General features: G+C 52.1%; 1 protein-coding gene across 1 annotated transcript in view; it reads right to left on the bottom strand.

Annotated features, from left to right (window-relative positions):
• Positions 1–869: 869 nt before the first annotated feature.
• The window catches only part of ZDHHC1 (zDHHC palmitoyltransferase 1), a 50498-nt gene continuing 23981 nt past the window's right edge, over positions 870–27386 (bottom strand). Inside the window, exons 7-12 of the mRNA XM_075577029.1 lie at positions 25964–26122; positions 10721–10842; positions 8024–8106; positions 5078–5171; positions 3534–3627; positions 870–1444 (exon numbers count right to left, since the gene is read on the bottom strand). Coding sequence (XP_075433144.1) covers positions 1020–1444; positions 3534–3627; positions 5078–5171; positions 8024–8106; positions 10721–10842; positions 25964–26122 — 977 coding nt within the window. The 3' untranslated portion in view covers positions 870–1019. The remainder of the gene's footprint in view (positions 1445–3533; positions 3628–5077; positions 5172–8023; positions 8107–10720; positions 10843–25963; positions 26123–27386) is intronic.

Genomic DNA, 27386 nt, shown 5'->3' on the forward strand with positions numbered 1-27386 from the left:
GTTTACATAATAACTTTAAAAAATGATTGGAAAATACTTATCGATAGTGTTAAAAAAAGGCATCGGTCACTCAGATGTGACCCCACTGCCATTAGTACACTTTGGCCCTAGGAGGGACTGACCCCTTAACCAGGTCACTGGCATTAGTATACGCTGGCCCTAGGAGGGACTGACCCCTTAACCAGGTCACTGCCATTAGTATACGCTGGCCCTAGGAGGGACTGACCCCTTAACCAGGTCACTGCCATTAGTATACGCTGGCCCTAGGAGGGACTGACCCCTTAACCAGGTCACTGCCATTAGTATACGCTGGCCCTAGGAGGGGAGTTTCCATTTTAACCCCTTCACTGCAAGCGGCCTCTTTCAAATCATCCCAAACCAGAGGGCACATTTTTAAATTCTTGATTTTTATGCAAATTAAATTATATATCAACTTAAGTATGAATCCCCAAAATGTCAGTAGCAATTATTGGGTCTCGCCATTTAACGTGTTACTACTCTATAAAGCAGAAACAGAATAACCTGGACTTTAAATCAGGTCCCCAAACAGGGGCAGGAACATGCAAATGAGCGCACTGGGCGTGTCCATTTTCTACATGGAATCCCTACAGCTTTTGCCTGCTGCATTAGGCCGTTTATAGAGGCCGCACGCACGACGTCACGCACGCAAAACATGCACTATGCAATTGCGATTTTGCGCGCTGGAGGAGGGCCGCATATATTTCTATAAATGATTATCCTTATTGAGCCAGCACTTTGAGTTTGGCCACTGACTCTGCATTGTTAAGCTGGTAGTTACAAATTGAATTATTTTAGTGTATCACAGCAAATGATTAAAAATTACAGCATCAATGTTCTGGAAGACCCGGTACAAAATAATGGAATTTTATTCAGAATAAAGGATTATGTTAGAATGTCATAGAAAAGAAGAATCAGGCCAAAGAGTTTGTACTGACGGAGGCAGGGAATTCCGGATTGTGGATGGAGAGAACCTGCCCCCCTTCTATTCCCTTGGCCCCCTACACCTTCTTATGAGTATAGTGATTGTCCTCGCATTTGGGTCCCACCAGTAGCTCATTGGGTAGCGGATTCCCACTGCTCTCACTGACAAAAACAGCGGGAACCTTCGGAAGGAGTTCAAACTTCTGGTGCAAGGAGACAGACTGCAGGTAGCTCGGTCTCGGTCCCTGCTCACCCGAGCTCGCCGCGTCCTGGGGACTCCGTTGGCTGAAGAACAAGTTCTCACTCATGGAAGAGCTGCCGAGATGAGTCTGGGCCACGGGAATTTCCTCCATGGATTCGGCCGAGTCAGAGTGGTATTCGGCGGGGGGGCCGGCAGCCTGGATGGGGCGAGTGTTGATGGGCGCCAGCATGGGCAAGGATCGGGATGGAAAAACTGAAGCCGGCACAGCCAGACTGAGAGGTGCAGGAGAAACTGGACGTTCTGAAAGTCACAAAGGATAAGGAGATGCAGATACATAATGTTCCCCTGAGCACTTGTATCAATTCCATTGGTGTGTGTATATGGGTATGTGTGTATGTATGTATGTATGTGTGTGTGTGTGTGTGTGTATGTATGTATGTATGTATGTATGTAAAAAAATCACACACACACACAGTAAAAAGAACAGAGAAACGCATGCTCCATAGATAATTTGAGTAGGGCTACATTTGATTTTGAGTCCAAGGAACAAACAGCGTCCATTGTGGCCTCTATCCCAATTAGATCTTAACACAATTAGGGGTCGCCGGCTGTAAGCCGCTGGCGCAGGACTCCAATGCATCAGGTGAATAAGCCACACTTATTCACTCGCAGAATCTATGCAATGTTTCTTTCCTAATTTAACCACTTTGTGTCCCAAATAACGATTTCAACACCAGTTGTTCGCTTGTAGCGAAATGTTTGATATCGCACGGTGTAAGCGAGCTGCAGAGCTGTGTCCCCAGTGGCCTTTCTAGCAGGGGCCACGCCGTTTTACTCACACTTGACGGGACAGTCACGGTTTTTCATGTGCTGTCCCGGTTTCCAATTGATTCTCAAAATGTCCCGGTTTTTTCTTGGGGTCCTGGCTTTTGGGGCTGCGGGGAGCGGAGGATGCTGGCTGCCATCTCAAGCGGGCGAATGGGGGGGGGGGCGCGGAGTAATGTCGGGTCCTCCCCTTCCTTAGGCTCCGACCCTCTGTCCCTCCCTTTAGGCTCCGCCCCCTCTGTCCCTCCCTTTAGGCTCCGCGGGCCTGCCAGTCTCTCAGCTGCACTGGCTCCCTATGCTGCTCCAGCAGCCCATCCCCGGGCCCCAGGTAACCCACATGCCCCCTTATATCCCCTCCCAGGCACCTTACCCACCCCAAGGGGGGAGAGGCCTTATTTTTATGTGTGTGTTTGCAGAGGTGGGCTTGTTGTGTGTGTCAATGTGTGTGTGTGTCACTGTGTGTCAGTCTGTGTGTCACTGTCTGTGTGTGTGTGTGTGTGTGTCTGTCACTGTGTGTATGTGTGTCATTGTCTGTGTGTATGTGTGTAACTGTGTGTGTGTGTCACTGTGTGTGTGTTTGTGTGTGTCACTGTCACTGTGTGTGTCACTATGTGTGTGTGTCTCACTGTCACTGTGTGTGTCTCACTGTCACTGTGTGTGTGTGTGTCACTGTCTGTGTGTGGCTGTATCCTCCCCTCCAAATTCCATCAACATGGCTGCGCGACGTCACGTAATGCACATTGCCATAACAACAGGACACTCCATGACGTCACGCGGCATCAAGTTGACATGACAACAGGACGTATTATGGCGCCGAGGCATCACGTGATGTCACATTGTCATGGCAACATGTCACCGCCCTGACGTCAGTATCTCGTTGTCATGGCAACAGGGTGCGTCACGTGATGTAATTTGTTTTTTAAATAATTGTTTTAATGTGTCCCGGTTTTTAATTTTGAAAATCTGGTCACCCTTGAGGGACGCTCCGGGTGTGTGCCACGTGCCGGCTTCATTTATCATGTCATACAGGGGTTACATTGCAGACAAGGATTATGGGTTGGGACAAATGAGCACACTGGGCATGTCACTTTTAGCTTTTGACCCATTTTGAATATGGATTTCCTACAGCTTTTGCCTACTGCATTATACAGCTCAACCTAGGGCATGGAAGTACAGAATCAGTGGACCCACTCGGAGACATCCGTTTCTTCCCTGAGAAAGGTCTGTTTTGTTGGACCGACACGATGGATGTCACACAAACCTGTGTTTTTTTTATATTATATATATATATATTTTTTTTTTAATTGTCAACATAGGGTGTAAATCTGAGAAATGGAATTAGCACACTCCTCTAAGTAATAGTTTATTTATTTGGGATCGATGTTTTGGTCCCAAATAAATAAACTATAACTTTTATTAGAGGAGTGTGCTGGTTACTGTACACACACACAATGAATCGTCACTTTGGGATGAAACGCGTCAGAGTCACTGTGATTACCCCAAGGCTGTGGTGCCTCTAGGCGAGGGATTACCGGCTTTTTGTGTTCACAATTCCAACGATTACCTGCGTGGGGCAGCGGGAGAAGCTCGCGATGAGCTGGCCGGTCACTGGCTTCTGGTGAAACTTTATTGGCTTTTTTCCTTTTCTTTCTTTTCTTCTGCGAATGTTATAAAAATATATACATCAAGTTTTACATACAAGGGGTTATAAATATTGTTTCAATCATAAAGAGGCTAACAAAGTCATGACATTAGAATTGCCATTATGTATATATTCCCCATTATCTGAAAACCATAGTAAATATAAAAAAATGTTGAGCCACGTTTATCATATCAGTTTTTATTCTTCAGCTCGGGAGAGAACAATTAAGCAAAGGATTAAAGGAAATCATATATAATTTTTCTATATGTAATAATTTCCTTAATTATAGCTAAAACATTTGTACCCAGTGTCATCCTAATTGAAATGGCAGAAGACCCCCTTAGTGGCAGAAAACCCCGGGAATAGAAAATGCGGAATACTTAAAACAGCCTCCTGTTCTTAAAAAAAAAACAACAAAAAAAAACCAGTAGGTTTGTACTGCAAATAATGCACTGTGTCATTTAGAGCGTAAGCTCTTCGGGGAGCCGGGACTCATTTTCCTAATGTTACTTTGTCACATGTTACATGTCTGAAGGCAAAGAAGGGTGGAAAGCCGTGCTGGTCCTTGCTTCCCAACGGGTGACAAACGAGGGAGAGGGAGTAAGGGGTATGACACCTTTTATTGGACCAACAAGTAGTTGACATGTTACAGGCTTTCCAACCTCTCAGGGTCATCTCTACAGAAATGCTGGAAACGCTTATTCGTTATTCCTATTATGTGTTATATTATTATATCACGTATGTGACTGCTGTAAAGTTATATGTACACGGGTGGCGCTATATAAAGATATACATACAAACAGGGCTGCCAACCGGGGGGGGGGGAGAGCAGGGACAAGTGTCACGGCCCGACCAGAGGTCAGGCACATCTTCGGAGTCCAGCCGCCGGGCCCCGGGTCTCCCCAGCTGCTGCCTAACTCTTCCCACGCCGGGCTTCTCTCTCCCAGTGGTGCGTGTTGGAAGCTGAGCGCGTCCGGAAGTCTGGCCCAACTCCCGGCACACACCGGAGGGAGAGAGAGGCAGGCCTGGCATGAAAGGGAAGCAGCAGCTGGGGACAGTCAGGGCCCGGCGGCACAAGAGGTAAGTGTGTGATGCTTGCATCTGGGGGTGTATTTGTTATATATGGGGGCGGAGGTGGTGTTTGTATCTGGGTGGTGGGGGGTGTTTGTATCTGAGGGGTTGGGGCGGTGATGTTTGTTGTATATGGGTGGGGGTTGAAACTCTACTCCTGGGCCCCAGGAAATCGATCGGCGGCCCTGCATACAAACAAAGGAGGTCGTGCCACTGGGCGTTTCTGATAACCATCACAACTCAACCACTGATCATGACATGGTCATCTCTCAAATCATTATATACAGACTGTCGGGTCTGGATCTCCAGCTGCAGATGTGGAGAAACTGTACAAGCAGCAACGGCGTTTATTCTGCGAAATGTAGTACGAGAGGAAGCTTGGGACTTCTACATACTTTTCTTGGCTTTTTCGGCACAGTTAACGAAGGCGGCAGGTCTGATTCAGGACTCCCATCTGGCTTACTTTCATTAACGGGCAACTTTGGGCAGCTACAATAAAATGACAAAGTCAGAGGCATACGGTACCTGAATATCCTGAATATGGCGCCTGTGCGGGTTTGTCAAGTCAAATAAAGTGCTAAAAGGTGGAAGATTGGTGATTTCTTGTTGGTTTTTGGTTACACACTTAACGTTACCAAAGAGGAGACCACATGAAGTCCCAATTTTCCAATGTAATACCTATGGAAGCACAAGGGTTAATAGCAGGGCGGATTAGTCCATCGGCTTGCCCCGGTGGGCCGGTGCTGATCGTCATAGGCACTCGGTGTGGTTAGTGATAGAACTGTCCCAGCGGCGCCAGAGCAGCGCGACAGTCACAGCTATCCTCTCCCTCCTCCTGTCAGCGCTGGATGTTGGGTCCAACTTCCACCTGACCGAAGCAGGGAGCTGCGGTGCCCCCGGACCGGCGCCGGACTGAGAAGATCCCCGCTGCACCGAGCCCCGCGGTTACAGAGGCCCCGCGTTCTTCCCCAGAACAAAGAAACTGATTTCCGGGGGGAGAGCGCGGGGACTCTGTAACCTTGCCTTCTCCGGAGCGGCATCTCGCGTTGCGTAGTCATGGTGACCCAATGTCAAATTACGCTGCGACAACGCGACGTGTTAATGTCGCAAGAGGAGGGAGGTTGGGATGAGAGAAAACCCAAGGAAGATGTTTGTCTGCGATCCGCCCCTGATTAATAGTGTCCTCTGTCATTTACACCTGCCGATCCAGAATCCCAGAACACGATGTTCTTTATCTACTGAGTTCACCAAAACAGTACACACTGATACGCACACTCGCTGATATACACAATGATATAATACGTAGACACACACACACGTACAAAAACACCTGCAGACTTACACATATTTACATACCAGCTGACATTGTGCTTTTGGGCCTTAAAGCAGCAGTCCAAGCTGCCGGGGTTTTTTTTTTTTTTCCACACATATTTTCCCTTTAATATGTGCATTAATAAATCCACACAACGATAAGTAATTAGCTAAGTTACTGATCGATCAGCAAAGATTCGGCTTCGGGGTTCACCAAATGGCTGTCAGTGCAGCAGAAGAGGACCAAAGATGCAAAGGTCTGTAGGGAAGATCATGTGACCAGGCAGTAACTAGATACAATTGGTGCATTGCTAGAGAGGGGTGTGCCAGAGCCTGTTTCAGGAGAGGAAGTGACTTTTGTAAATGGTTGCTATAGAAACAAAAAAATGCTGGTTACATTATAATACATTAAAAATATCAAAGTTTTGATTTTATTTTAAACTAGCTGATATACCCGGCGTTGCCCGGGCGTGGAAGGGCAGGGGGCATGGAGTGGAAGGACGGGGGGAGGGCCAAGGGGCGTGGAAGGGTGGGAGGGCAAAGAGCAGGGAGGGGCGGGGGGGGGGGGGGCAAAGGGCACGGAGGGGCGGGCGGGGGGCAAAGGACAGGGAGGTGCAAGAGGGCAGGGAGGGGCAAGAGGGCAGGGAGGGGCGGCAAAGGGCAGGGAGGGGCGGCAGTGCCAAAGGGCAGGGAGGGGCGGGGGTGCCAAAGGGCAGGGAGGGGCGGGGGTGCCAAAGTGCAGGGAGGGGCGGGGGTGCCAAAGGGCTGGGAGGGGCGGGGGTGCCAAAGGGCTGGGAGGGGCGGGGGTGCCAAAGGGCAGGGAGGGGCGGGGGTGCCAAAGGGCAGGGAGGGGCGGGGGTGCCAAAGGGCAGGGAGGGGTGGGGGGGCCAAAGGGCAGGGAGGGGAGGGGCGGGGGGGCCAAAGGGCAGGGAGGGGCGGGGGGGCCAAAGGGCAGGGGGAGGGAGGGTAGGGGGGGCAAAGGGCAGGGGGAGTCAGGGAAGCGTTAAATAACCCATTCCCCTGCGTGTACTCACCTTGCACACGGCCGCGCTCCTCTTCCTCTGGGTCCCGGCCGCCCTCCTCCTCCACCTCGGGCTCCTCCGCGGCGAGGCAGAGACGCTCCGGTGAGGAGGTGCTGGGCCTCTCGCGGGGAGAGGCGGAGACAGCCGGAGGAGAGGCGGAGACAGCCGGAGGTGCGCCCACGGGGACGGGTAGCGGCCTGTGTGAGGGGAGAGCCGCTCAGTGCTCTGTGTGGGCGGGTGGGGGGGGTGAGGGAGAGCGCCGGGTGAGGGGAGAGCCGCGTGCTCTGTGTGGGGGGGTGGGAGGGGTGAGGGAGAGCGCCGGGTGAGGGAGAGCCGCGTGCTCTGTGTGTGTGTGGGGGGGGGGGGGTGAGGGAGAGCGCCGGGTGAGGGGAGAGCCGCGTGCTCTGTGTGTGTGGGGGTGTGTGTGTGTGTGCCAATGAGACGTGTGCGGGGGCGGGCCAAGGGACCAATCTCATTGGCCTGGGCCAAGGTCCAATGAGATTGCCGCTAGGGACACAGGGAGGGACACAGGGAGACACATACAGACACGGACACATAGAACACTTTCACAAATATATAGTAGATGCTACATGCATTTTCTCATAGTACAGAGCTGATTTATTAAATAAAACACATGTAGGATATTACTTGGTCTGCAGCTTTAATGGGTGCCAGACCCATGGCTACGTTGTTCTGAAAGCAGCAGCTGAACCCCCAAACTTGACGTTATCATGAGGGGCTCCCAGAGGAAGAACATCACAGTCTTACTATTACGACCAGCAGATATTTGTCTCTGCTCCTCCTGATCTCTTCATGCCCCTAACACAACCTCGGTCAAAGACATTAGCCATGACCGTAACCTTCCCCGGATTCCCCGGCTTTCTGCCAGGAGATTGAGGGCGAGTATCTATTGGGAGGTAAGGCTGGGGTGGCTGTGCCCCTCGTTCATGTCAAGGTACAACAACAATATCACTGTGTATTCACTGTCCTAACAAGCGTTGGACTCACTCTCTATTGAATGACGCAGTAGAAGGTCCTTCGATTTGTACATCTGGAGTAGTGTATAGGAGACTCCCGCCATAGCTCTCCTCCTGAAACGCACAACAGGAGACCACAGTTACCACACGTGGGACATGGGCAGAAGGGGAAATACAGCGGTAATGCCACTGCTTTGGGAATAGGTGACCCTCGTTCGAATCCCAGCTACTTTAACTGTGAGCCGCTTACTTGCTCTCCCCGAGACTCGGCTCACAAGAATATTAGATTGTGAGCTCTGTGGGCCGGGGCTTAAACATGCTGCGTAAAACATTGCATACTCTAGAGCAGAGGCCACCAACAGGTCAGGTTTTAAGGATATCCCTGCTTCAGCACAGGCGGCTCGGGAAGCAGGGAGTTCCCCGAAGCTGAAATGAACGCGGTTCCTCTCCCGAGACCCCCTGCTTCAATCCTATAACTCTGAAAGAAAAAAAGCAGGATTGCTGGTTTAAAGGCGCCATGATGGCTTTGTAAACTGAAGGAAAAGAATGAGGCCAACGACCTGTGTGACTGGCAAATAGTGTCCCCAAAAGACATTCGATAAAGACTGTATAAACTCTGCAAAGAATTGGGCGAACCACAAAAATAACAAAATCATTTGAAACACTAAAACTTTTGGGTGTGTTTATTGCACCGTTAGTTATGCGTGACACGTGGTTATTGCACCGTTAGTTATGCGTGACACGTGGTTATTGCACCGTTAGTTATGCGTGACACGTGGTTATTGCACCGTTAGTTATGCGTGACACGTGGTTATTGCACCGCTAGTTATGCGTGACACGTGGTTATTGCACCGTTAGTTATGCGTGACACGTGGTTATTGCACCGTTAGTTATGCGTGACACGTGGTTATTGCACCGTTAGTTATGCGTGACACGTGGTTATTGCACCTTTAGTTATGCGTGACACGTGGTTATTGCACCTTTAGTTATGCGTGACACGTGGTTATTGCACCTTTAGTTATGCGTGACACGTGGTTATTGCACCTTTAGTTATGCGTGACACGTGGTTATTGCACCGTTAGTTATGCGTGACACGTGGTTATTGCACCGTTAGTTATGCGTGACACGTGGTTATTGCACCTTTAGTTATGCGTGACACGTGGTTATTGCACCTTTAGTTATGCGTGACACGTGGTTATTGCACTGTTAGTTATGCGTGACACGTGGTTATTGCACCGTTAGTTATGCGTGACACGTGGTTATTGCACCTTTAGTTGTGCGTGACATGTGGTTATTGCACCGTTAGTTATGCGTGACACGTGGTTATTGCACCTTTAGTTATGCGTGACACGTGGTTATTGCACTGTTAGTTATGCGTGACACGTGGTTATTGCACCGTTAGTTATGCGTGACACGTGGTTATTGCACCTTTAGTTGTGCGTGACACGTGGTTATTGCACCGTTAGTTATGCGTGACACGTGGTTATTGCACCTTTAGTTATGCGTGACACGTGGTTATTCCCAGAAGATCACTATGTCATTGTTATATTTTGCTTTCACACGGGGATTCAGATGGCGTAAGACTTCCTGTTTTCGGGGCTGCAATCGGCGCGACCGCCGGACCAAGGGCAGCCCCAGAAACAGTAAGCGGCCCGGCAGGTTTAACAATGCAAGGGTCCCTGCTTCTAAATGCGACCCACTGTGTTAATCCTGCTGGCAAACAATGTCTTCAAGGTGCAGGTCTCCTCTAAGTCAGAGATACAAAGTATCACAAGTTCATAATGAAGTTCTCCATTTACTGTGACCGCCAAGAACAGAGGAAAGATAACGTTTCGGGTCCCATATGGACCTTTCATCAAGTGGTGATGTTTTAATCCTGTTGGGCCATCAGGAGAGGAACCGATATTAACCTTGTGGAGGAGCGGAGTGCTGTCCCTGTCCCCAGCAGCTCTGAAGGAAAGAAGCTGTCTCCCATCTGCCCAACCCAATGGGTGCCCGAATATAGGTCTCTACATCATAAGAGGTAATACTAGAGGGCCATATTGGGTCCTCTACATCATTAAGGGGGCTAGACTGTGTTAAATGTCTCCTGTCCAACCCCTTTCATGACATAGATGACCGGATATGGTGCTACAGCACTCCCTCACAATGTAGATATCCATATTCGGACACCCGTTGGGTTGGACAGACACGGGAGACAGCTTCTTACAGTATCTTCAGAGCTGCTGGGGACGGGGACAGCGCTGAGCTCCTCCACAAGGTTAGTATTGGTTTCTCTCCTCTACTGATAGCCCATTAAGTGAAGGGTTAATGCGATGAGGGTCCCGTTCAGAAGCAGGGACCCCCACAGAGTTAATAAAGGGAAATTTTAAAATAAAATAATGGTACAGGAGGGAAGCATATTTCAGAGAAAGAAGTGGCAGAACAAGAGCTCACGCTCAGAAACTAGAGGCTGGGAGGCTCAGGGGAAATGGGAGTATGTACTTCTGCACAGAAAGGGTGATGGATTCATGGAACAGTCGCCCAACAGAGGTGGTAGAGACAAATACAGTCAGGGATTTTGAAGCAGTTTGGGAGATATGAAAGGGAATACTAAAATAAGAAAGAAAGCCAAGGATGTATTGGGGTCTGAGGATGCAGAGCCGATTAGAGAAAGGATGGACAAGGTGCGCCTATCGGTTCATACATGACCACGGTTCCTTTATGTTGCCACACAATCCCTCTGTACCTGTACAGGGACCCTGACTGCAGGGCAATCGTCCCCCTCTTCTGGCTGCGTCCTGCTCGCCTTCCTGTCTTGTTTCTGACGCTGGTGCATAATGTATTCATAAGTACTGAGCTTGTTCCACACTGCGGGAGGAAGAGCAAAAAGTACTGGAGGTATAGATATTTATACATACAGTTGTGTGAAAAAGAAAGTGCACCCTCTTTGAATTCTATGGTTTTACATATTAGGACATAATAACAATCGTCTGTTCCTTAGCAGGTCTTAAAATTAGGTAAATACAACCTCAGATGAAGAATACCACCTGACATATTACACCGTGTCATGATTTAACAAAAATAAAGCCAAAATGGAGAATTTTGTGTGAAAAACTAAGTACACCTTATGATTCAATAGCTTGTAGAACCACCTTTAACAGCAATAACTTGAAGTGATCATTTTCTGTATGACTTTATCAGTCTGTTGTGGAGGAATTTTGGCCCACTCTTCTTTACAACGTTGCTTCAGTTCATTGAGGTTTGTGGGCATTTGTTTATGCACAGCTCTCTTAAGGTCCAGCTACAGCATTTCAATCGGGTTGAGGTCTGGACTTTGACTGGGCCATTGCAACACCTTGATTCTTTTCTTTTTCAGCCATTCTGTTGTAGATTTACTGGTGTGCTTGGGATCATTGTCCTGTTGCATGACCCAATTTCGGCCAAGCGTTAGCTGTCGGACAGATGGCCTCACATTTGACTCTAGAATACTTTGGTATACAGAGGAGTTCATGGTCGACTCAATGACAGCAAGGTTCCCAGGTCCTGTGGCTGCAAAAACAAGCCCAAATCATCACCCCTCTACCACCGTGCTTGACAGTTGGTATGAGGTTTTTGTGCTGATATGCTGCGTTTGTTTTTTGCCAAAAGTGGCGCTGTGCATTTTGGCCAAACATCTCCACTTTGGTCTCGTCTGTCCAAAGGACATTGTTCCAGAAGTCTTGTGGTTTGTTCAGATGCAACTTTGCAAACCAAAGCCGTGCTGCCATGTTCTTTTTAGAGAGAAGAGGCTTTCTCCAGGCAACCCTTCCAAACAAACCATACTTGTTCAGCCTTTTCCTAAGTGTACTGTCATGAACTTTAACATTTAACATGCTAACTGAGGCCTGTAGAGTCTGAGATGTAACTCTTGGGTTTTTTGCAATTTCTCTGAGCATTGCACGGTCTGACCTTGGGGTGAATTTGCTGGGACATCCACTCCTAGCAAGATTTGCAACTGTCTTGAATGTTTTCCACTTTTGAATAATCTTTCTCACTGTAGAATGATGGACTTTAAATTGTTTGGAAATGGCCTTATAACCCTTCCCAGATTTATGGGCAGCAACAATTACTTCTCTAAGATCATTGCTGATGTCTTTCCTCCTTGGCATTGTTTTTACACACACCTGAATGCTCCAGACCAGCAAACTGCTAAAACTTCGGCTTTTATATGAGGTGGTCACACTTGCTGATGATCAATTAATCAAGGGCATTTGATTAGCAGCACCTGTCTGCTACTTAGCATCTTAATTCCTATGGAAGCAGTAAGGGTGTACTTAGTTTTTCACACATAGCTTCTCCATTTTGGCTTTATTTTTGTTAAATAAATCATGACACGGTGTAATATGTAATGTGTTGCTGTTCATCTGAGGTTGTATTTACCTCATTTTAAGACCTGCTAAGGAACAGACGATTGTTATTATGTCCTGATATGTAAAACCATGGAATTCAAAAGAAGAGGGTGTACTTTCTTTTTCACATGACTGCACACATACACACATCTCATTTTGAGATTATCCAATATAGTGCGTCTGTGTCACCGCGCGATACGTGGAGAGGTAGGAGGGGGTGTTCTGTTACCGTCACCGGGCGATACGTACAGAGTTAGGAGGGGGTGTTCTGTTACCGTCACCGGGCGATACGTGGAGAGGTAGGAGGGGGTGTTCTGTTACCGTCACCGGGCGATACGTACAGAGATAGGAGGGAGGGTTCTGTTACCGTCACCACGCGATACGTACAGAGGTAGGAGGGGGTGTTCTGTTACCGTCACCACGCGATACGTACAGAGGTAGGAGGGGGTGTTCTGTTACCGTCACCGCGCGACACGTACAGAGGTAGGAGGGGGTGTTGTTACCGTCACTGGGCGATACGTACAGAGGTAGGAGGGAGGGTTCTGCTACCGTCACCGGGCGATACGTACAGAGGTAGGAGGGAGGGTTCTGTTACCGTCACCACGCGATACGTACAGAGGTAGGAGGGGGTGTTCTGTTACCGTCACCGGGCGATACATACAGAGGTAGGAGGGGGTGTTCTGTTACCGTCACCGGGCGATATGTACAGAGGTAGGAGGGAGGGTTCTGTTACCGTCACCGGGCGATACGTACAGAGGTAGGAGGGGGTGTTCTGTTACCGTCACTACGCGATACGTACAGAGGTAGGAGGGGGTGTTCTGTTACCGTCACCGGGCGATACGTACAGAGGTAGGAGGGGGTGTTCTGTTACCGTCACCGCGCGATACATACAGAGGTAGGAGGGGGTGTTCTGTTACCTTCACCACGCGATACGTACAGAGGTAGGAGGGGGTGTTCTGTTACCGTCACCGCGCGATACGTACAGAGGTAGGAGGGAGGGTTCTGTTACCGTCACCACGCGATACGTACAGAGGTAGGAGGGGGTGTTCTGTTACCGTCACCGGGCGATACGTACAGAGGTAGGAGGGGGTGTTCTGTTACCGTCACCGCGCGATACGTACAGAGGTAGGAGGGGGTGTTCTGTTACCGTCACCACGCGATACGTACAGAGGTAGGAGGGGGTGTTCTGTTACCGTCACCACGCGATACATACAGAGGTTGGAGGGAGGGTTCTGTTACCGTCACCGGGCGATACGTACAGAGGTAGGAGGGGGTGTTCTGTTACCGTCACCGGGCGATACGTACAGAGGTAGGAGGGGGTGTTCTGTTACCGTCACCGGGCGATACGTACAGAGGTAGGAGGGGGTGTTCTGTTACCGTCACCGGGCGATACGTACAGACGTAGGAGGGGGTGTTCTGTTACCGTCACCACGCGATACGTACAGAGGTAGGAGGGAGTGTTCTGTTACCGTCACCGCGCGATACGTACAGAGGTAGGAGGGGGTGTTCTGTTACCGTCACCACGCGATACGTACAGAGGTAGGAGGGGGTGTTCTGTTACCGTCACCGCGCGATACATACAGAGGTAGGAGGGGGTGTTCTGTTACCGTCACCGCGCGATACATACAGAGGTAGGAGGGGGTGTTCTGTTACCGTCACCGGGCGATACGTACAGAGGTAGGAGGGGGTGTTCTGTTACCATCACCACGCGATACGTACAGAGGTAGGAGGGGGTATTCTGTTACCGTCACCGGGCGATACGTACAGAGGTAGGAGGGGGTGTTCTGTTACCGTCACCACGCGATACGTACAGAGGTAGGAGGGAGGGTTCTGCTACCGTCACCACGCAATACATACAGAGGTAGGAGGGAGGGTTCTGTTACCGTCACCGCGCGATACATACAGAGGTAGGAGGGAGGGTTCTGTTACCGTCACCGTGCGATACGTACAGAGTTAGGGAGTGTTCTGTTACCGTCACCGCGCGACACGTACAGAGGTAGGAGGGGGTGTTCTGTTACCGTCACCGGGCGATACGTACAGAGGTAGGAGGGGGTGTTGTTACCGTCACCGCGCGATACATACAGAGATAGGCGTGAGTGTTCTGTTACCGTCACCGGGCGATACGTACAGAGGTAGGAGGGGGTGTTCTGTTACCGTCACCACGCGATACGTACAGAGGTAGGAGGGGGTGTTCTGTTACCGTCACCGGGCGATACGTACAGAGGTAGGAGGGGGTGTTCTGTTACCGTCACCGCGCGATACGTACAGAGGTAGGAGGGAGTGTTCTGTTACCCTCACCGGGCGATACATACAGACGTAGGAGGGAGGGTTCTGTTACCGTCACCGTGCGACACGTACAGAGGTAGGAGGGGGTGTTCTGTTACCGTCTATGCGATACGTACAGAGGTAGGAGGGAGTGTTCTGTTACCGTCACCGGGCGATACATACAGACGTAGGAGGGAGGGTTCTGCTACCGTCACCACGCAATACATACAGAGGTAGGAGGGGGTGTTCTGTTACCGTCACCATGCGATACGTACAGAGGTAGGAGGGGGTGTTCTGTTACCGTCACCACGCGATACGTACAGAGGTAGGAGGGGGTGTTCTGTTACCGTCACCGCGCGATACATACAGAGGTAGGAGGGAGGGTTCTGTTACCGTCACCGCGCGATACATACAGAGGTAGGAGGGAGGGTTCTGTTACCGTCACCACGCGATACGTACAGAGGTAGGAGGGGGTGTTCTGTTACCGTCACCACACGATACGTACAGAGGTAGGAGGGGGTGTTCTGTTACCGTCACCACGTGATACGTACAGAGGTAGGAGGGGGTGTTCTGTTACCGTCACCGGGCGATACGTACAGAGGTAGGAGGGGGTGTTCTGTTACCGTCACCGCGCGATACGTACAGAGGTAGGAGGGAGTGTTCTGTTACCCTCACCGGGCGATACATACAGACGTAGGAGGGAGGGTTCTGTTACCGTCACCGTGCGACACGTACAGAGGTAGGAGGGGGTGTTCTGTTACCGTCTATGCGATACGTACAGAGGTAGGAGGGAGTGTTCTGTTACCGTCACCGGGCGATACATACAGACGTAGGAGGGAGGGTTCTGCTACCGTCACCACGCAATACATACAGAGGTAGGAGGGGGTGTTCTGTTACCGTCACCATGCGATACGTACAGAGATAGGAGGGAGGGTTCTGTTACCATCACCGGGCGATACGTACAGAGATAGGAGGGAGGGTTCTGTTACCGTCACCGGGCGATACGTACAGAGATAGGAGGGAGTGCTCTGTTACCGTCACCGGGCGATACGTACAGAGGTAGGAGCAGGTGTTCTGTTACCGTCACCACGCGATACATACAGAGGTAGGAGGGGGTGTTCCGTTACCGTCACCACGCGATACGTACAGAGGTAGGAGGGAGGGTTCTGTTACCGTCACCGCGCGATACATACAGAGGTAGGAGGGGGTGTTCTGTTACCGTCACCACGCGATACGTACAGAGGTAGGAGGGGGTGTTCTGTTACCGTCACCGGGCGATACGTACAGAGGTAGGAGGGAGGGTTCTGTTACCGTCACCACACGATACGTACAGAGGTAGGAGGGGGTGTTGTTACCGTCACCGGGCGATACATACAGAGGTAGGAGGGGGTGTTCTGTTACCGTCACCACGCGATACGTACAGAGGTAGGAGGGGGTGTTCTGTTACCGTCACCACGCGATACGTACAGAGGTAGGAGAGGGTGTTCTGTTACCGTCACCGGGCGATACGTACAGAGGTAGGAAGGGGTGTTCTGTTACCGTCACCACGCGATACGTACAGAGGTAGGAGGGAGGGTTCTGTTACCGTCACCGCGCGATACGTACAGAGGTAGGAGGGGGTGTTCTGTTACCGTCACCGGGCGATACGTACAGAGATAGGAGGGAGTGCTCTGTTACCGTCACCACGCGATACGTACAGAGGTAGGAGGGGGTGTTCTGTTACCGTCACCGGGCGATACATACAGAGATAGGAGGGGGTGTTCTGTTACCATCACCACGCGATACATACAGAGGTAGGCGGGAGTGTTCTGTTACCGTCACCACGCGATACATACAGAGGTAGGAGGGAGGGTTCTGTTACCGTCACCACGCGATACGTACAGAGGTAGGAGGGGGTGTTCTGTTACCATCACCACGCGATACATACAGAGGTAGGAGGGAGGATTCTGTTACCGTCACCGCGCGATACATACAGAGATAGGAGGGGGTGTTCTGTTACCGGGCGATACGTACAGAGGTAGGAGGGAGTGCTCTGTTACCGTCACCATGCGATACGTACAGAGGTAGGAGGGAGTGTTCTGTTACCGTCACCGGGCGATAAGTACAGAGGTAGGAGGGAGGGTTCTGTTACCGTCACCACGCGATACGTACAGAGGTAGGAAGGGTGTTCTGTTACCGTCACCACGCGATACGTACAGAGATAGGAGGGAGTGTTCTGTTACCGTCACCGGGCGATATGTACAGAGGTAGGAGGGAGGGTTCTGTTACCGTCACCGCGCGATACATACAGAGATAGGAGGGGGTGTTCTGTTACCGTCACCGTGTGATACATACAGAGGTAGGAGGGGGTGTTCTGTTACCGTCACCACGCGATACATACAGAGGTAGGAGGGGGTGTTCTGTTACCGGGCGATACGTACAGAGGTAGGAGGGAGTGTTCTGTTACCGTCACCGGGCGATACGTACAGAGGTAGGAGGGGGTGTTCTGTTACCGTTACCGGGCGATACATACAGAGATAGGAGGGAGTGTTCTGTTACCGTCACCGGGCGATACGTACAGAGGTAGGAGGGGGTGTTCTGTTACCGTCACCGGGCGATACGTACAGAGGTAGGAGGGAGGGTTCTGTTACCGTCACCACGCGATACGTACAGAGGTAGGAGGGGGTGTTGTTACCGTCACCGGGCGATACATACAGAGGTAGGAGGGGGTGTTCTGTTACCGTCACCACGCGATACGTACAGAGGTAGGAGGGGGTGTTCTGTTACCGTCACCACGCGATACGTACAGAGGTAGGAGAGGGTGTTCTGTTACCGTCACCGGGCGATACGTACAGAGGTAGGAAGGGGTGTTCTGTTACCGTCACCACGCGATACGTACAGAGGTAGGAGGGAGGGTTCTGTTACCGTCACCGCGCGATACGTACAGAGGTAGGAGGGGGTGTTCTGTTACCGTCACCGGGCGATACGTACAGAGATAGGAGGGAGTGCTCTGTTACCGTCACCACGCGATACGTACAGAGGTAGGAGGGGGTGTTCTGTTACCGTCACCGGGCGATACATACAGAGATAGGAGGGGGTGTTCTGTTACCATCACCACGCGATACATACAGAGGTAGGCGGGAGTGTTCTGTTACCGTCACCACGCGATACATACAGAGGTAGGAGGGGGTGTTGTTACCGTCACCACGCGATACGTACAGAGGTAGGAGGGGGTGTTCTGTTACCATCACCACGCGATACATACAGAGGTAGGAGGGAGGATTCTGTTACCGTCACCGCGCGATACATACAGAGATAGGAGGGGGTGTTCTGTTACCGGGCGATACGTACAGAGGTAGGAGGGAGTGCTCTGTTACCGTCACCATGCGATACGTACAGAGGTAGGAGGGAGTGTTCTGTTACCGTCACCGGGCGATACGTACAGAGGTAGGAGGGAGGGTTCTGTTACCGTCACCACGCGATACGTACAGAGGTAGGAGGGGGTGTTCTGTTACCGTCACCACGCGATACGTACAGAGATAGGAGGGAGTGTTCTGTTACCGTCACCGGGCGATATGTACAGAGGTAGGAGGGAGGGTTCTGTTACCGTCACCGCGCGATACATACAGAGATAGGAGGGGGTGTTCTGTTACCGTCACCGTGTGATACATACAGAGGTAGGAGGGGGTGTTCTGTTACCGTCACCACGCGATACATACAGAGGTAGGAGGGGGTGTTCTGTTACCGGGCGATACGTACAGAGGTAGGAGGGAGTGTTCTGTTACCGTCACCGGGCGATACGTACAGAGGTAGGAGGGGGTGTTCTGTTACCGTCACCGGGCGATACATACAGAGATAGGAGGGAGTGTTCTGTTACCGTCACCGGGCGATACGTACAGAGGTAGGAGGGGGTGTTCTGTTACCGTCACCGGGCGATACGTACAGAGGTAGGAGGGAGGGTTCTGTTACCGTCACCGCGCGATACATACAGAGGTAGGAGGGGGTGTTCTGTTACCGTCACCGCGCGATACATACAGAGGTAGGAGGGGGTGTTCTGTTACCGTCACCGGGCGATACGTACAGAGGTAGGAGGGGGTGTTCTGTTACCATCACCACGCGATACGTACAGAGGTAGGAGGGGGTGTTCTGTTACCGTCACCGGGCGATACGTACAGAGGTAGGAGGGGGTGTTCTGTTACCGTCACCACGCGATACGTACAGAGGTAGGAGGGAGGGTTCTGCTACCGTCACCACGCAATACATACAGAGGTAGGAGGGAGGGTTCTGTTACCGTCACCGCGCGATACATACAGAGGTAGGAGGGAGGGTTCTGTTACCGTCACCGTGCGATACGTACAGAGTTAGGGAGTGTTCTGTTACCGTCACCGGGCGATACATACAGAGTTAGGGAGTGTTCTGTTACCGTCACCACGCAATACATACAGAGGTAGGAGGGAGGGTTCTGTTACCGTCACCGCGCGATACATACAGAGGTAGGAGGGAGGGTTCTGTTACCGTCACCGCGCGATACATACAGAGGTAGGAGGGGGTGTTCTGTTACCGTCACCGCGCGACACGTACAGAGGTAGGAGGGGGTGTTGTTACCGTCACCGCGCGATACATACAGAGATAGGCGTGAGTGTTCTGTTACCGTCACCGGGCGATACGTACAGAGGTAGGAGGGGGTGTTCTGTTACCGTCACCACGCGATACGTACAGAGGTAGGAGGGGGTGTTCTGTTACCGTCACCGCGCGATACATACAGAGGTAGGAGGGAGGGTTCTGTTACCGTCACCGCGCGATACATACAGAGGTAGGAGGGAGGGTTCTGTTACCGTCACCACGCGATACGTACAGAGGTAGGAGGGAGTGTTCTGTTACCGTCACCACACGATACGTACAGAGGTAGGAGGGGGTGTTCTGTTACCGTCACCACGCGATACGTACAGAGGTAGGAGGGGGTGTTCTGTTACCGTCACCGGGCGATACGTACAGAGGTAGGAGGGGGTGTTCTGTTACCGTCACCGCGCGATACGTACAGAGGTAGGAGGGAGTGTTCTGTTACCGTCACCGGGCGATACATACAGACGTAGGAGGGAGGGTTCTGCTACCGTCACCACGCAATACATACAGAGGTAGGAGTGGGTGTTCTGTTACCGTCACCATGCGATACGTACAGAGATAGGAGGGAGGGTTCTGTTACCATCACCGGGCGATACGTACAGAGATAGGAGGGAGGGTTCTGTTACCGTCACCGGGCGATACGTACAGAGATAGGAGGGAGTGCTCTGTTACCGTCACCGGGCGATACGTACAGAGGTAGGAGCAGGTGTTCTGTTACCGTCACCACGCGATACATACAGAGGTAGGAGGGGGTGTTCCGTTACCGTCACCACGCGATACGTACAGAGTTAGGAGGGAGGGTTCTGTTACCGTCACCACGCGATACGTACAGAGGTAGGAGGGGGTGTTCTGTTACCGTCACCATGCGATACGTACAGAGATAGGAGGGAGGGTTCTGTTACCATCACCGGGCGATACGTACAGAGATAGGAGGGAGGGTTCTGTTACCGTCACCGGGCGATACGTACAGAGATAGGAGGGAGTGCTCTGTTACCGTCACCGGGCGATACGTACAGAGGTAGGAGCAGGTGTTCTGTTACCGTCACCACGCGATACATACAGAGGTAGGAGGGGGTGTTCCGTTACCGTCACCACGCGATACGTACAGAGTTAGGAGGGAGGGTTCTGTTACCGTCACCGCGCGATACATACAGAGGTAGGAGGGGGTGTTCTGTTACCGTCACCACGCGATACGTACAGAGGTAGGAGGGGGTGTTCTGTTACCGTCACCGGGCGATACGTACAGAGGTAGGAGGGAGGGTTCTGTTACCGTCACCACGCGATACGTACAGAGGTAGGAGGGGATGTTCTGTTACCGTCACCACGCGATACGTACAGAGGTAGGAGAGGGTGTTCTGTTACCGTCACCGGGCGATACGTACAGAGGTAGGAGGGGGTGTTCTGTTACCGTCACCACGCGATACGTACAGAGGTAGGAGGGAGGGTTCTGTTACCGTCACCGCGCGATACGTACAGAGGTAGGAGGGGGTGTTCTGTTACCGTCACCGGGCGATACGTACAGAGGTAGGAGGGGGTGTTCTGTTACCGTCACCGGGCGATACGTACAGAGGTAGGAGGGAGGGTTCTGTTACCGTCACCACGCGATACGTACAGAGGTAGGAGGGGGTGTTGTTACCGTCACCGGGCGATACATACAGAGGTAGGAGGGGGTGTTCTGTTACCGTCACCACGCGATACGTACAGAGGTAGGAGGGGGTGTTGTTACCGTCACCGGGCGATACATACAGAGGTAGGAGGGGGTGTTCTGTTACCGTCACCACGTGATACGTACAGAGGTAGGAGGGGATGTTCTGTTACCGTCACCACGCGATACGTACAGAGGTAGGAGAGGGTGTTCTGTTACCGTCACCGGGCGATACGTACAGAGGTAGGAGGGGGTGTTCTGTTACCGTCACCACGCGATACGTACAGAGGTAGGAGGGAGGGTTCTGTTACCGTCACCGCGCGATACGTACAGAGGTAGGAGGGGGTGTTCTGTTACCGTCACCGGGCGATACGTACAGAGATAGGAGGGAGTGCTCTGTTACCGTCACCACGCGATACGTACAGAGGTAGGAGGGGGTGTTCTGTTACCGTCACCGGGCGATACATACAGAGATAGGAGGAGTGTTCTGTTACCATCACCACGCGATACATACAGAGGTAGGCGGGAGTGTTCTGTTACCGTCACCACGCGATACATACAGAGGTAGGAGGGGGTGTTCTGTTACCGTCACCACGCGATACGTACAGAGGTAGGAGGGGGTGTTCTGTTACCATCACCACGCGATACATACAGAGGTAGGAGGGAGGATTCTGTTACCGTCACCGCGCGATATGTACAGAGATAGGAGGGAGTGTTCTGTTACCGGGCGATACGTACAGAGGTAGGAGGGAGTGTTCTGTTACCGGGCGATACGTACAGAGGTAGGAGGGAGTGTTCTGTTACCGTCACCGGGCGATACGTACAGAGGTAGGAGGGAGGGTTCTGTTACCGTCACCACGCGATACGTACAGAGGTAGGAGGGGGTGTTCTGTTACCGTCACCACGCGATACGTACAGAGATAGGAGGGAGTGTTCTGTTACCGTCACCGGGCGATATGTACAGAGGTAGGAGGGAGGGTTCTGTTACCGTCACCGCGCGATACATACAGAGATAGGAGGGGGTGTTCTGTTACCGTCACCGTGTGATACATACAGAGGTAGGAGGGGGTGTTCTGTTACCGTCACCACGCGATACATACAGAGGTAGGAGGGGGTGTTCTGTTACCGGGCGATACGTACAGAGGTAGGAGGGAGTGTTCTGTTACCGTCACCGGGCGATACGTACAGAGGTAGGAGGGGGTGTTCTGTTACCGTCACCGGGCGATACATACAGAGATAGGAGGGAGTGTTCTGTTACCGTCACCGGGCGATACGTACAGAGGTAGGAGGGGGTGTTCTGTTACCGTCACCGGGCGATACGTACAGAGGTAGGAGGGAGTGCTCTGTTACCGTCACCATGCGATACGTACAGAGATAGGAGGGGGTGTTCTGTTACCGTCACCGGGCGATACGTACAGAGGTAGGAGGGAGTGTTCTGTTACCGTCACCACGCGATACGTACAGAGGTAGGAGGGAGGGTTCTGTTACCGTCACCGGGCGATATGTACAGAGGTAGGAGGGAGGGTTCTGTTACCGTCACCACGCGATACGTACAGAGGTAGGAGGGGGTGTTCTGTTACCGTCACCACGCGATACGTACAGAGGTAGGAGGGGGTGTTCTGTTACCGTCACCGGGCGATACGTACAGAGGTAGGAGGGGGTGTTCTGTTACCGTCACCACGCGATACGTACAGAGGTAGGAGGGGGTGTTCTGTTACCGTCACCTCGCGATACGTACAGAGGTAGGAGGGGGTGTTCTGTTACCGTCACCGGGCGATACGTACAGAGGTAGGAGGGGGTGTTCTGTTACCGTCACCACGCGATACATACAGAGGTAGGCGGGAGTGTTCTGTTACCGTCACCGGGCGATACTTACAGAGGTAGGAGGGGGTGTTCTGTTACCGTCACCGGGCGATACGTACAGAGGTAGGATGGGGTGTTCTGTTACCGTCACCGGGCGATACGTACAGAGGTGGGAGGGAGTGTTCTGTTACCGTCACCATGTGATACGTACAGAGGTAGGAGGGGGTGTTCTGTTACCGTCACCACGCGATACATACAGAGGTGGGAGGGGGTGTTCTGTTACCGTCACCGGGCGATACGTACAGAGGTGGGAGGGAGTGTTCTGTTACCGTCACCATGTGATACGTACAGAGGTAGGAGGGAGTGTTCTGTTACCGTCACCGTGCGATACGTACAGAGGTAGGAGGGAGTGTTCTGTTACCGTCACCGGGCGATACGTACAGAGGTAGGAGGGAGTGTTCTGTTACCGTCACCGGGCGATACGTACAGAGGTAGGAGGGAGGGTTCTGTTACCGTCACCATGCGATACGTACAGAGGTAGGAGGGGATGTTCTGTTACCGTCACCACGCGATACGTACAGAGGTAGGAGAGGGTGTTCTGTTACCGTCACCGGGCGATACGTACAGAGGTAGGAGGGGGTGTTCTGTTACCGTCACCACGCGATACGTACAGAGGTAGGAGGGAGGGTTCTGTTACCGTCACCGCGCGATACGTACAGAGGTAGGAGGGGGTGTTCTGTTACCGTCACCGGGCGATACGTACAGAGATAGGAGGGAGTGCTCTGTTACCGTCACCACGCGATACGTACAGAGGTAGGAGGGGGTGTTCTGTTACCGTCACCGGGCGATACATACAGAGATAGGAGGGGGTGTTCTGTTACCATCACCACGCGATACATACAGAGGTAGGCGGGAGTGTTCTGTTACCGTCACCACGCGATACATACAGAGGTAGGAGGGGGTGTTCTGTTACCATCACCACGCGATACATACAGAGGTAGGAGGGAGGATTCTGTTACCGTCACCGCGCGATATGTACAGAGATAGGAGGGAGTGTTCTGTTACCGGGCGATACGTACAGAGGTAGGAGGGAGTGTTCTGTTACCGTCACCGGGCGATACGTACAGAGGTAGGAGGGAGGGTTCTGTTACCGTCACCACGCGATACGTACAGAGGTAGGAGGGGGTGTTCTGTTACCGTCACCACGCGATACGTACAGAGATAGGAGGGAGTGTTCTGTTACCGTCACCGGGCGATATGTACAGAGGTAGGAGGGAGGGTTCTGTTACCGTCACCGCGCGATACATACAGAGATAGGAGGGGGTGTTCTGTTACCGTCACCGTGTGATACATACAGAGGTAGGAGGGGGTGTTCTGTTACCGTCACCACGCGATACATACAGAGGTAGGAGGGGGTGTTCTGTTACCGGGCGATACGTACAGAGGTAGGAGGGAGTGTTCTGTTACCGTCACCGGGCGATACGTACAGAGGTAGGAGGGGGTGTTCTGTTACCGTCACCGGGCGATACATACAGAGATAGGAGGGAGTGTTCTGTTACCGTCACCGGGCGATACGTACAGAGGTAGGAGGGGGTGTTCTGTTACCGTCACCGGGCGATACGTACAGAGGTAGGAGGGAGTGCTCTGTTACCGTCACCATGCGATACGTACAGAGATAGGAGGGGGTGTTCTGTTACCGTCACCGGGCGATACGTACAGAGGTAGGAGGGAGTGTTCTGTTACCGTCACCACGCGATACGTACAGAGGTAGGAGGGAGGGTTCTGTTACCGTCACCGTGCGACACGTACAGAGGTAGGAGGGGGTGTTCTGTTACCGTCACCACGCGATACGTACAGAGATAGGAGGGAGTGTTCTGTTACCGTCACCGGGCGATATGTACAGAGGTAGGAGGGAGGGTTCTGTTACCGTCACCACGCGATACGTACAGAGGTAGGAGGGAGTGTTCTGTTACCGTCACCGGGCGATATGTACAGAGGTAGGAGGGAGGGTTCTGTTACCGTCACCACGCGATACGTACAGAGGTAGGAGGGGGTGTTCTGTTACCGTCACCACGCGATACGTACAGAGGTAGGAGGGGGTGTTCTGTTACCGTCACCGGGCGATACGTACAGAGGTAGGAGGGAGTGTTCTGTTACCGTCACCACGCGATACGTACAGAGGTAGGAGGGAGGGTTCTGTTACCGTCACCGTGCGACACGTACAGAGGTAGGAGGGGGTGTTCTGTTACCGTCACCACGCGATACGTACAGAGATAGGAGGGAGTGTTCTGTTACCGTCACCGGGCGATATGTACAGAGGTAGGAGGGAGGGTTCTGTTACCGTCACCACGCGATACGTACAGAGGTAGGAGGGGGTGTTCTGTTACCGTCACCACGCGATACGTACAGTACAGAGGTAGGAGGGGGTGTTCTGTTACCGTCACCGGGCGATACGTACAGAGGTAGGAGGGGGTGTTCTGTTACCGTCACCACGCGATACGTACAGAGGTAGGAGGGGGTGTTCTGTTACCGTCACCGCGCGATACGTACAGAGGTAGGAGGGGGTGTTCTGTTACCGTCACCGGGCGATACGTACAGAGGTAGGAGGGGGTGTTCTGTTACCGTCACCACGCGATACATACAGAGGTAGGCGGGAGTGTTCTGTTACCGTCACCGGGCGATACTTACAGAGGTAGGAGGGGGTGTTCTGTTACCGTCACCGGGCGATACGTACAGAGGTAGGATGGGGTGTTCTGTTACCGTCACCGGGCGATACGTACAGAGGTGGGAGGGAGTGTTCTGTTACCGTCACCATGTGATACGTACAGAGGTAGGAGGGGGTGTTCTGTTACCGTCACCACGCGATACATACAGAGGTGGGAGGGGGTGTTCTGTTACCGTCACCGGGCGATACGTACAGAGGTGGGAGGGAGTGTTCTGTTACCGTCACCATGTGATACGTACAGAGGTAGGAGGGAGTGTTCTGTTACCGTCACCGTGCGATACGTACAGAGGTAGGAGGGGGTGTTCTGTTACCGTCACCGGGCGATACGTACAGAGGTAGGAGGGAGGGTTCTGTTACCGTCACCGCGCGATACGTACAGAGGTAGGAGGGGGTGTTCTGTTACCGTCACCGGGCGATACGTACAGAGGTAGGAGGGGGTGTTCTGTTACCGTCACCGGGCGATACGTACAGAGGTAGGAGGGAGGGTTCTGTTACCGTCACCACGCGATACGTACAGAGGTAGGAGGGGGTGTTCTGTTACCGTCACCGGGCGATACGTACAGAGGTAGAAGTGAAAGCAGAGAAGTTGTCCTATCAGAAGTAACGTGATGAACCCCATGACCGAAATGAGAGCTGCTAAGACCCAGATCACATGTGCTCGCGTCTCCACCGGGGCCGCTGGCAGGAACACAAACCACACGTCGGAGAGGTTCCTTAACACTGGAATACACAACAACGGGATGAATGAGTGTATACTGTACCAACACATGTATACAATAATGCACACGTATATTATATACACACACATATATATACATAGATTATCATTATTTATAACGTGCCAACATATTCCGCAGCGCAGTACAATGGGGTTACTGTAAACTATCAAACATTAACACACATTGGTACAGGAGGTGAGGAGGGCCCTGCCCTAAGGAGCTTACAATCTATAAGGAAGGGTAAGTGGAAATATTAGGTACAGGGGGAGGAGGTTGGTGTGTTTCTGAGAGCTGCTTGTTATGTGAACGAGTTGGGGAAGAAGAGGGAATGAGCGAAGGCAGTGAGAGCAGGTAATGTGCAAAGATGTGTACATATACATATGTACCCCTGATGAAGTCACTTTACGTCAGTGTAACGTAGGGTGACTGTGCTTTTGAGATCTGTCAGCAGGGAGCTGTTATCATTCCTAAATCAGCAATAGTGGAGCGGTGGAACTGTTGAACCAGGGGTGCCTATTTGTAGTGGGGGAGGGGGCTTGGTCCGGTAATAAAGGGGTTACATCCCAGCTGGCAACCCCCTATCCTCGTATGGGAGGCGAGGGGTTAACTGGAATGATGTTCAGTACTGTTTTTATGCCCCTGCTTCAGCACCAAATGTGTCCCCCCAAGTAAATGTATATTTTCCCTATTTCAGTGTTTGCACCAACACATACACTGGGATCCAGGCGGGAGGGAAAGGGTTTATGGTATTTTTGTGTTTATGACCCTTTGTTCCCTTTCCCACCTTTTCAGCCTCCATTTTGCAGGATCTCCATAGGTCGCCATTGGAGCGCCATGTAATCCTATGGAGATTCTGCCGATTTGGGCCCAAAACCTGAGAAGACCTGCAGGTGGCGCCCGAGAGGAGGAGCGGCGTTTCCCCATTGAAAGTGAATGGAGTATGCATTTCAATAGGGATTCCTCGAGGCCGACCTCCGGAGACAAGCTTGCAGCCAGCCAGACCGCAAACCGCAAAAGCGGATACATTTTCAATAAAAAGCTTTGATCACTCAAGTGGCGTGGGAACTTGGTCACGGCCAAGTTCATTCATATTAAAAATGGTATCTCCGGTCCTTGGGCAGCTAGCGGGTTAATTCTTTTTGCCCCTAGCTCAAGGGGACCCCCTTACTCGACCCAAACAGGGTCTGACGGTCAATGACAGCGAGAAAGGGTCTCGCCGGCCATGAGTGTCTTCCCATTGCCCGCAATGACAGAGAAAAGCCGCG

The sequence above is a fragment of the Ascaphus truei genome, chromosome 19 (assembly GCF_040206685.1).
Source record: "Ascaphus truei isolate aAscTru1 chromosome 19, aAscTru1.hap1, whole genome shotgun sequence".
NCBI classification, from domain to species: domain Eukaryota; kingdom Metazoa; phylum Chordata; class Amphibia; order Anura; family Ascaphidae; genus Ascaphus; species Ascaphus truei.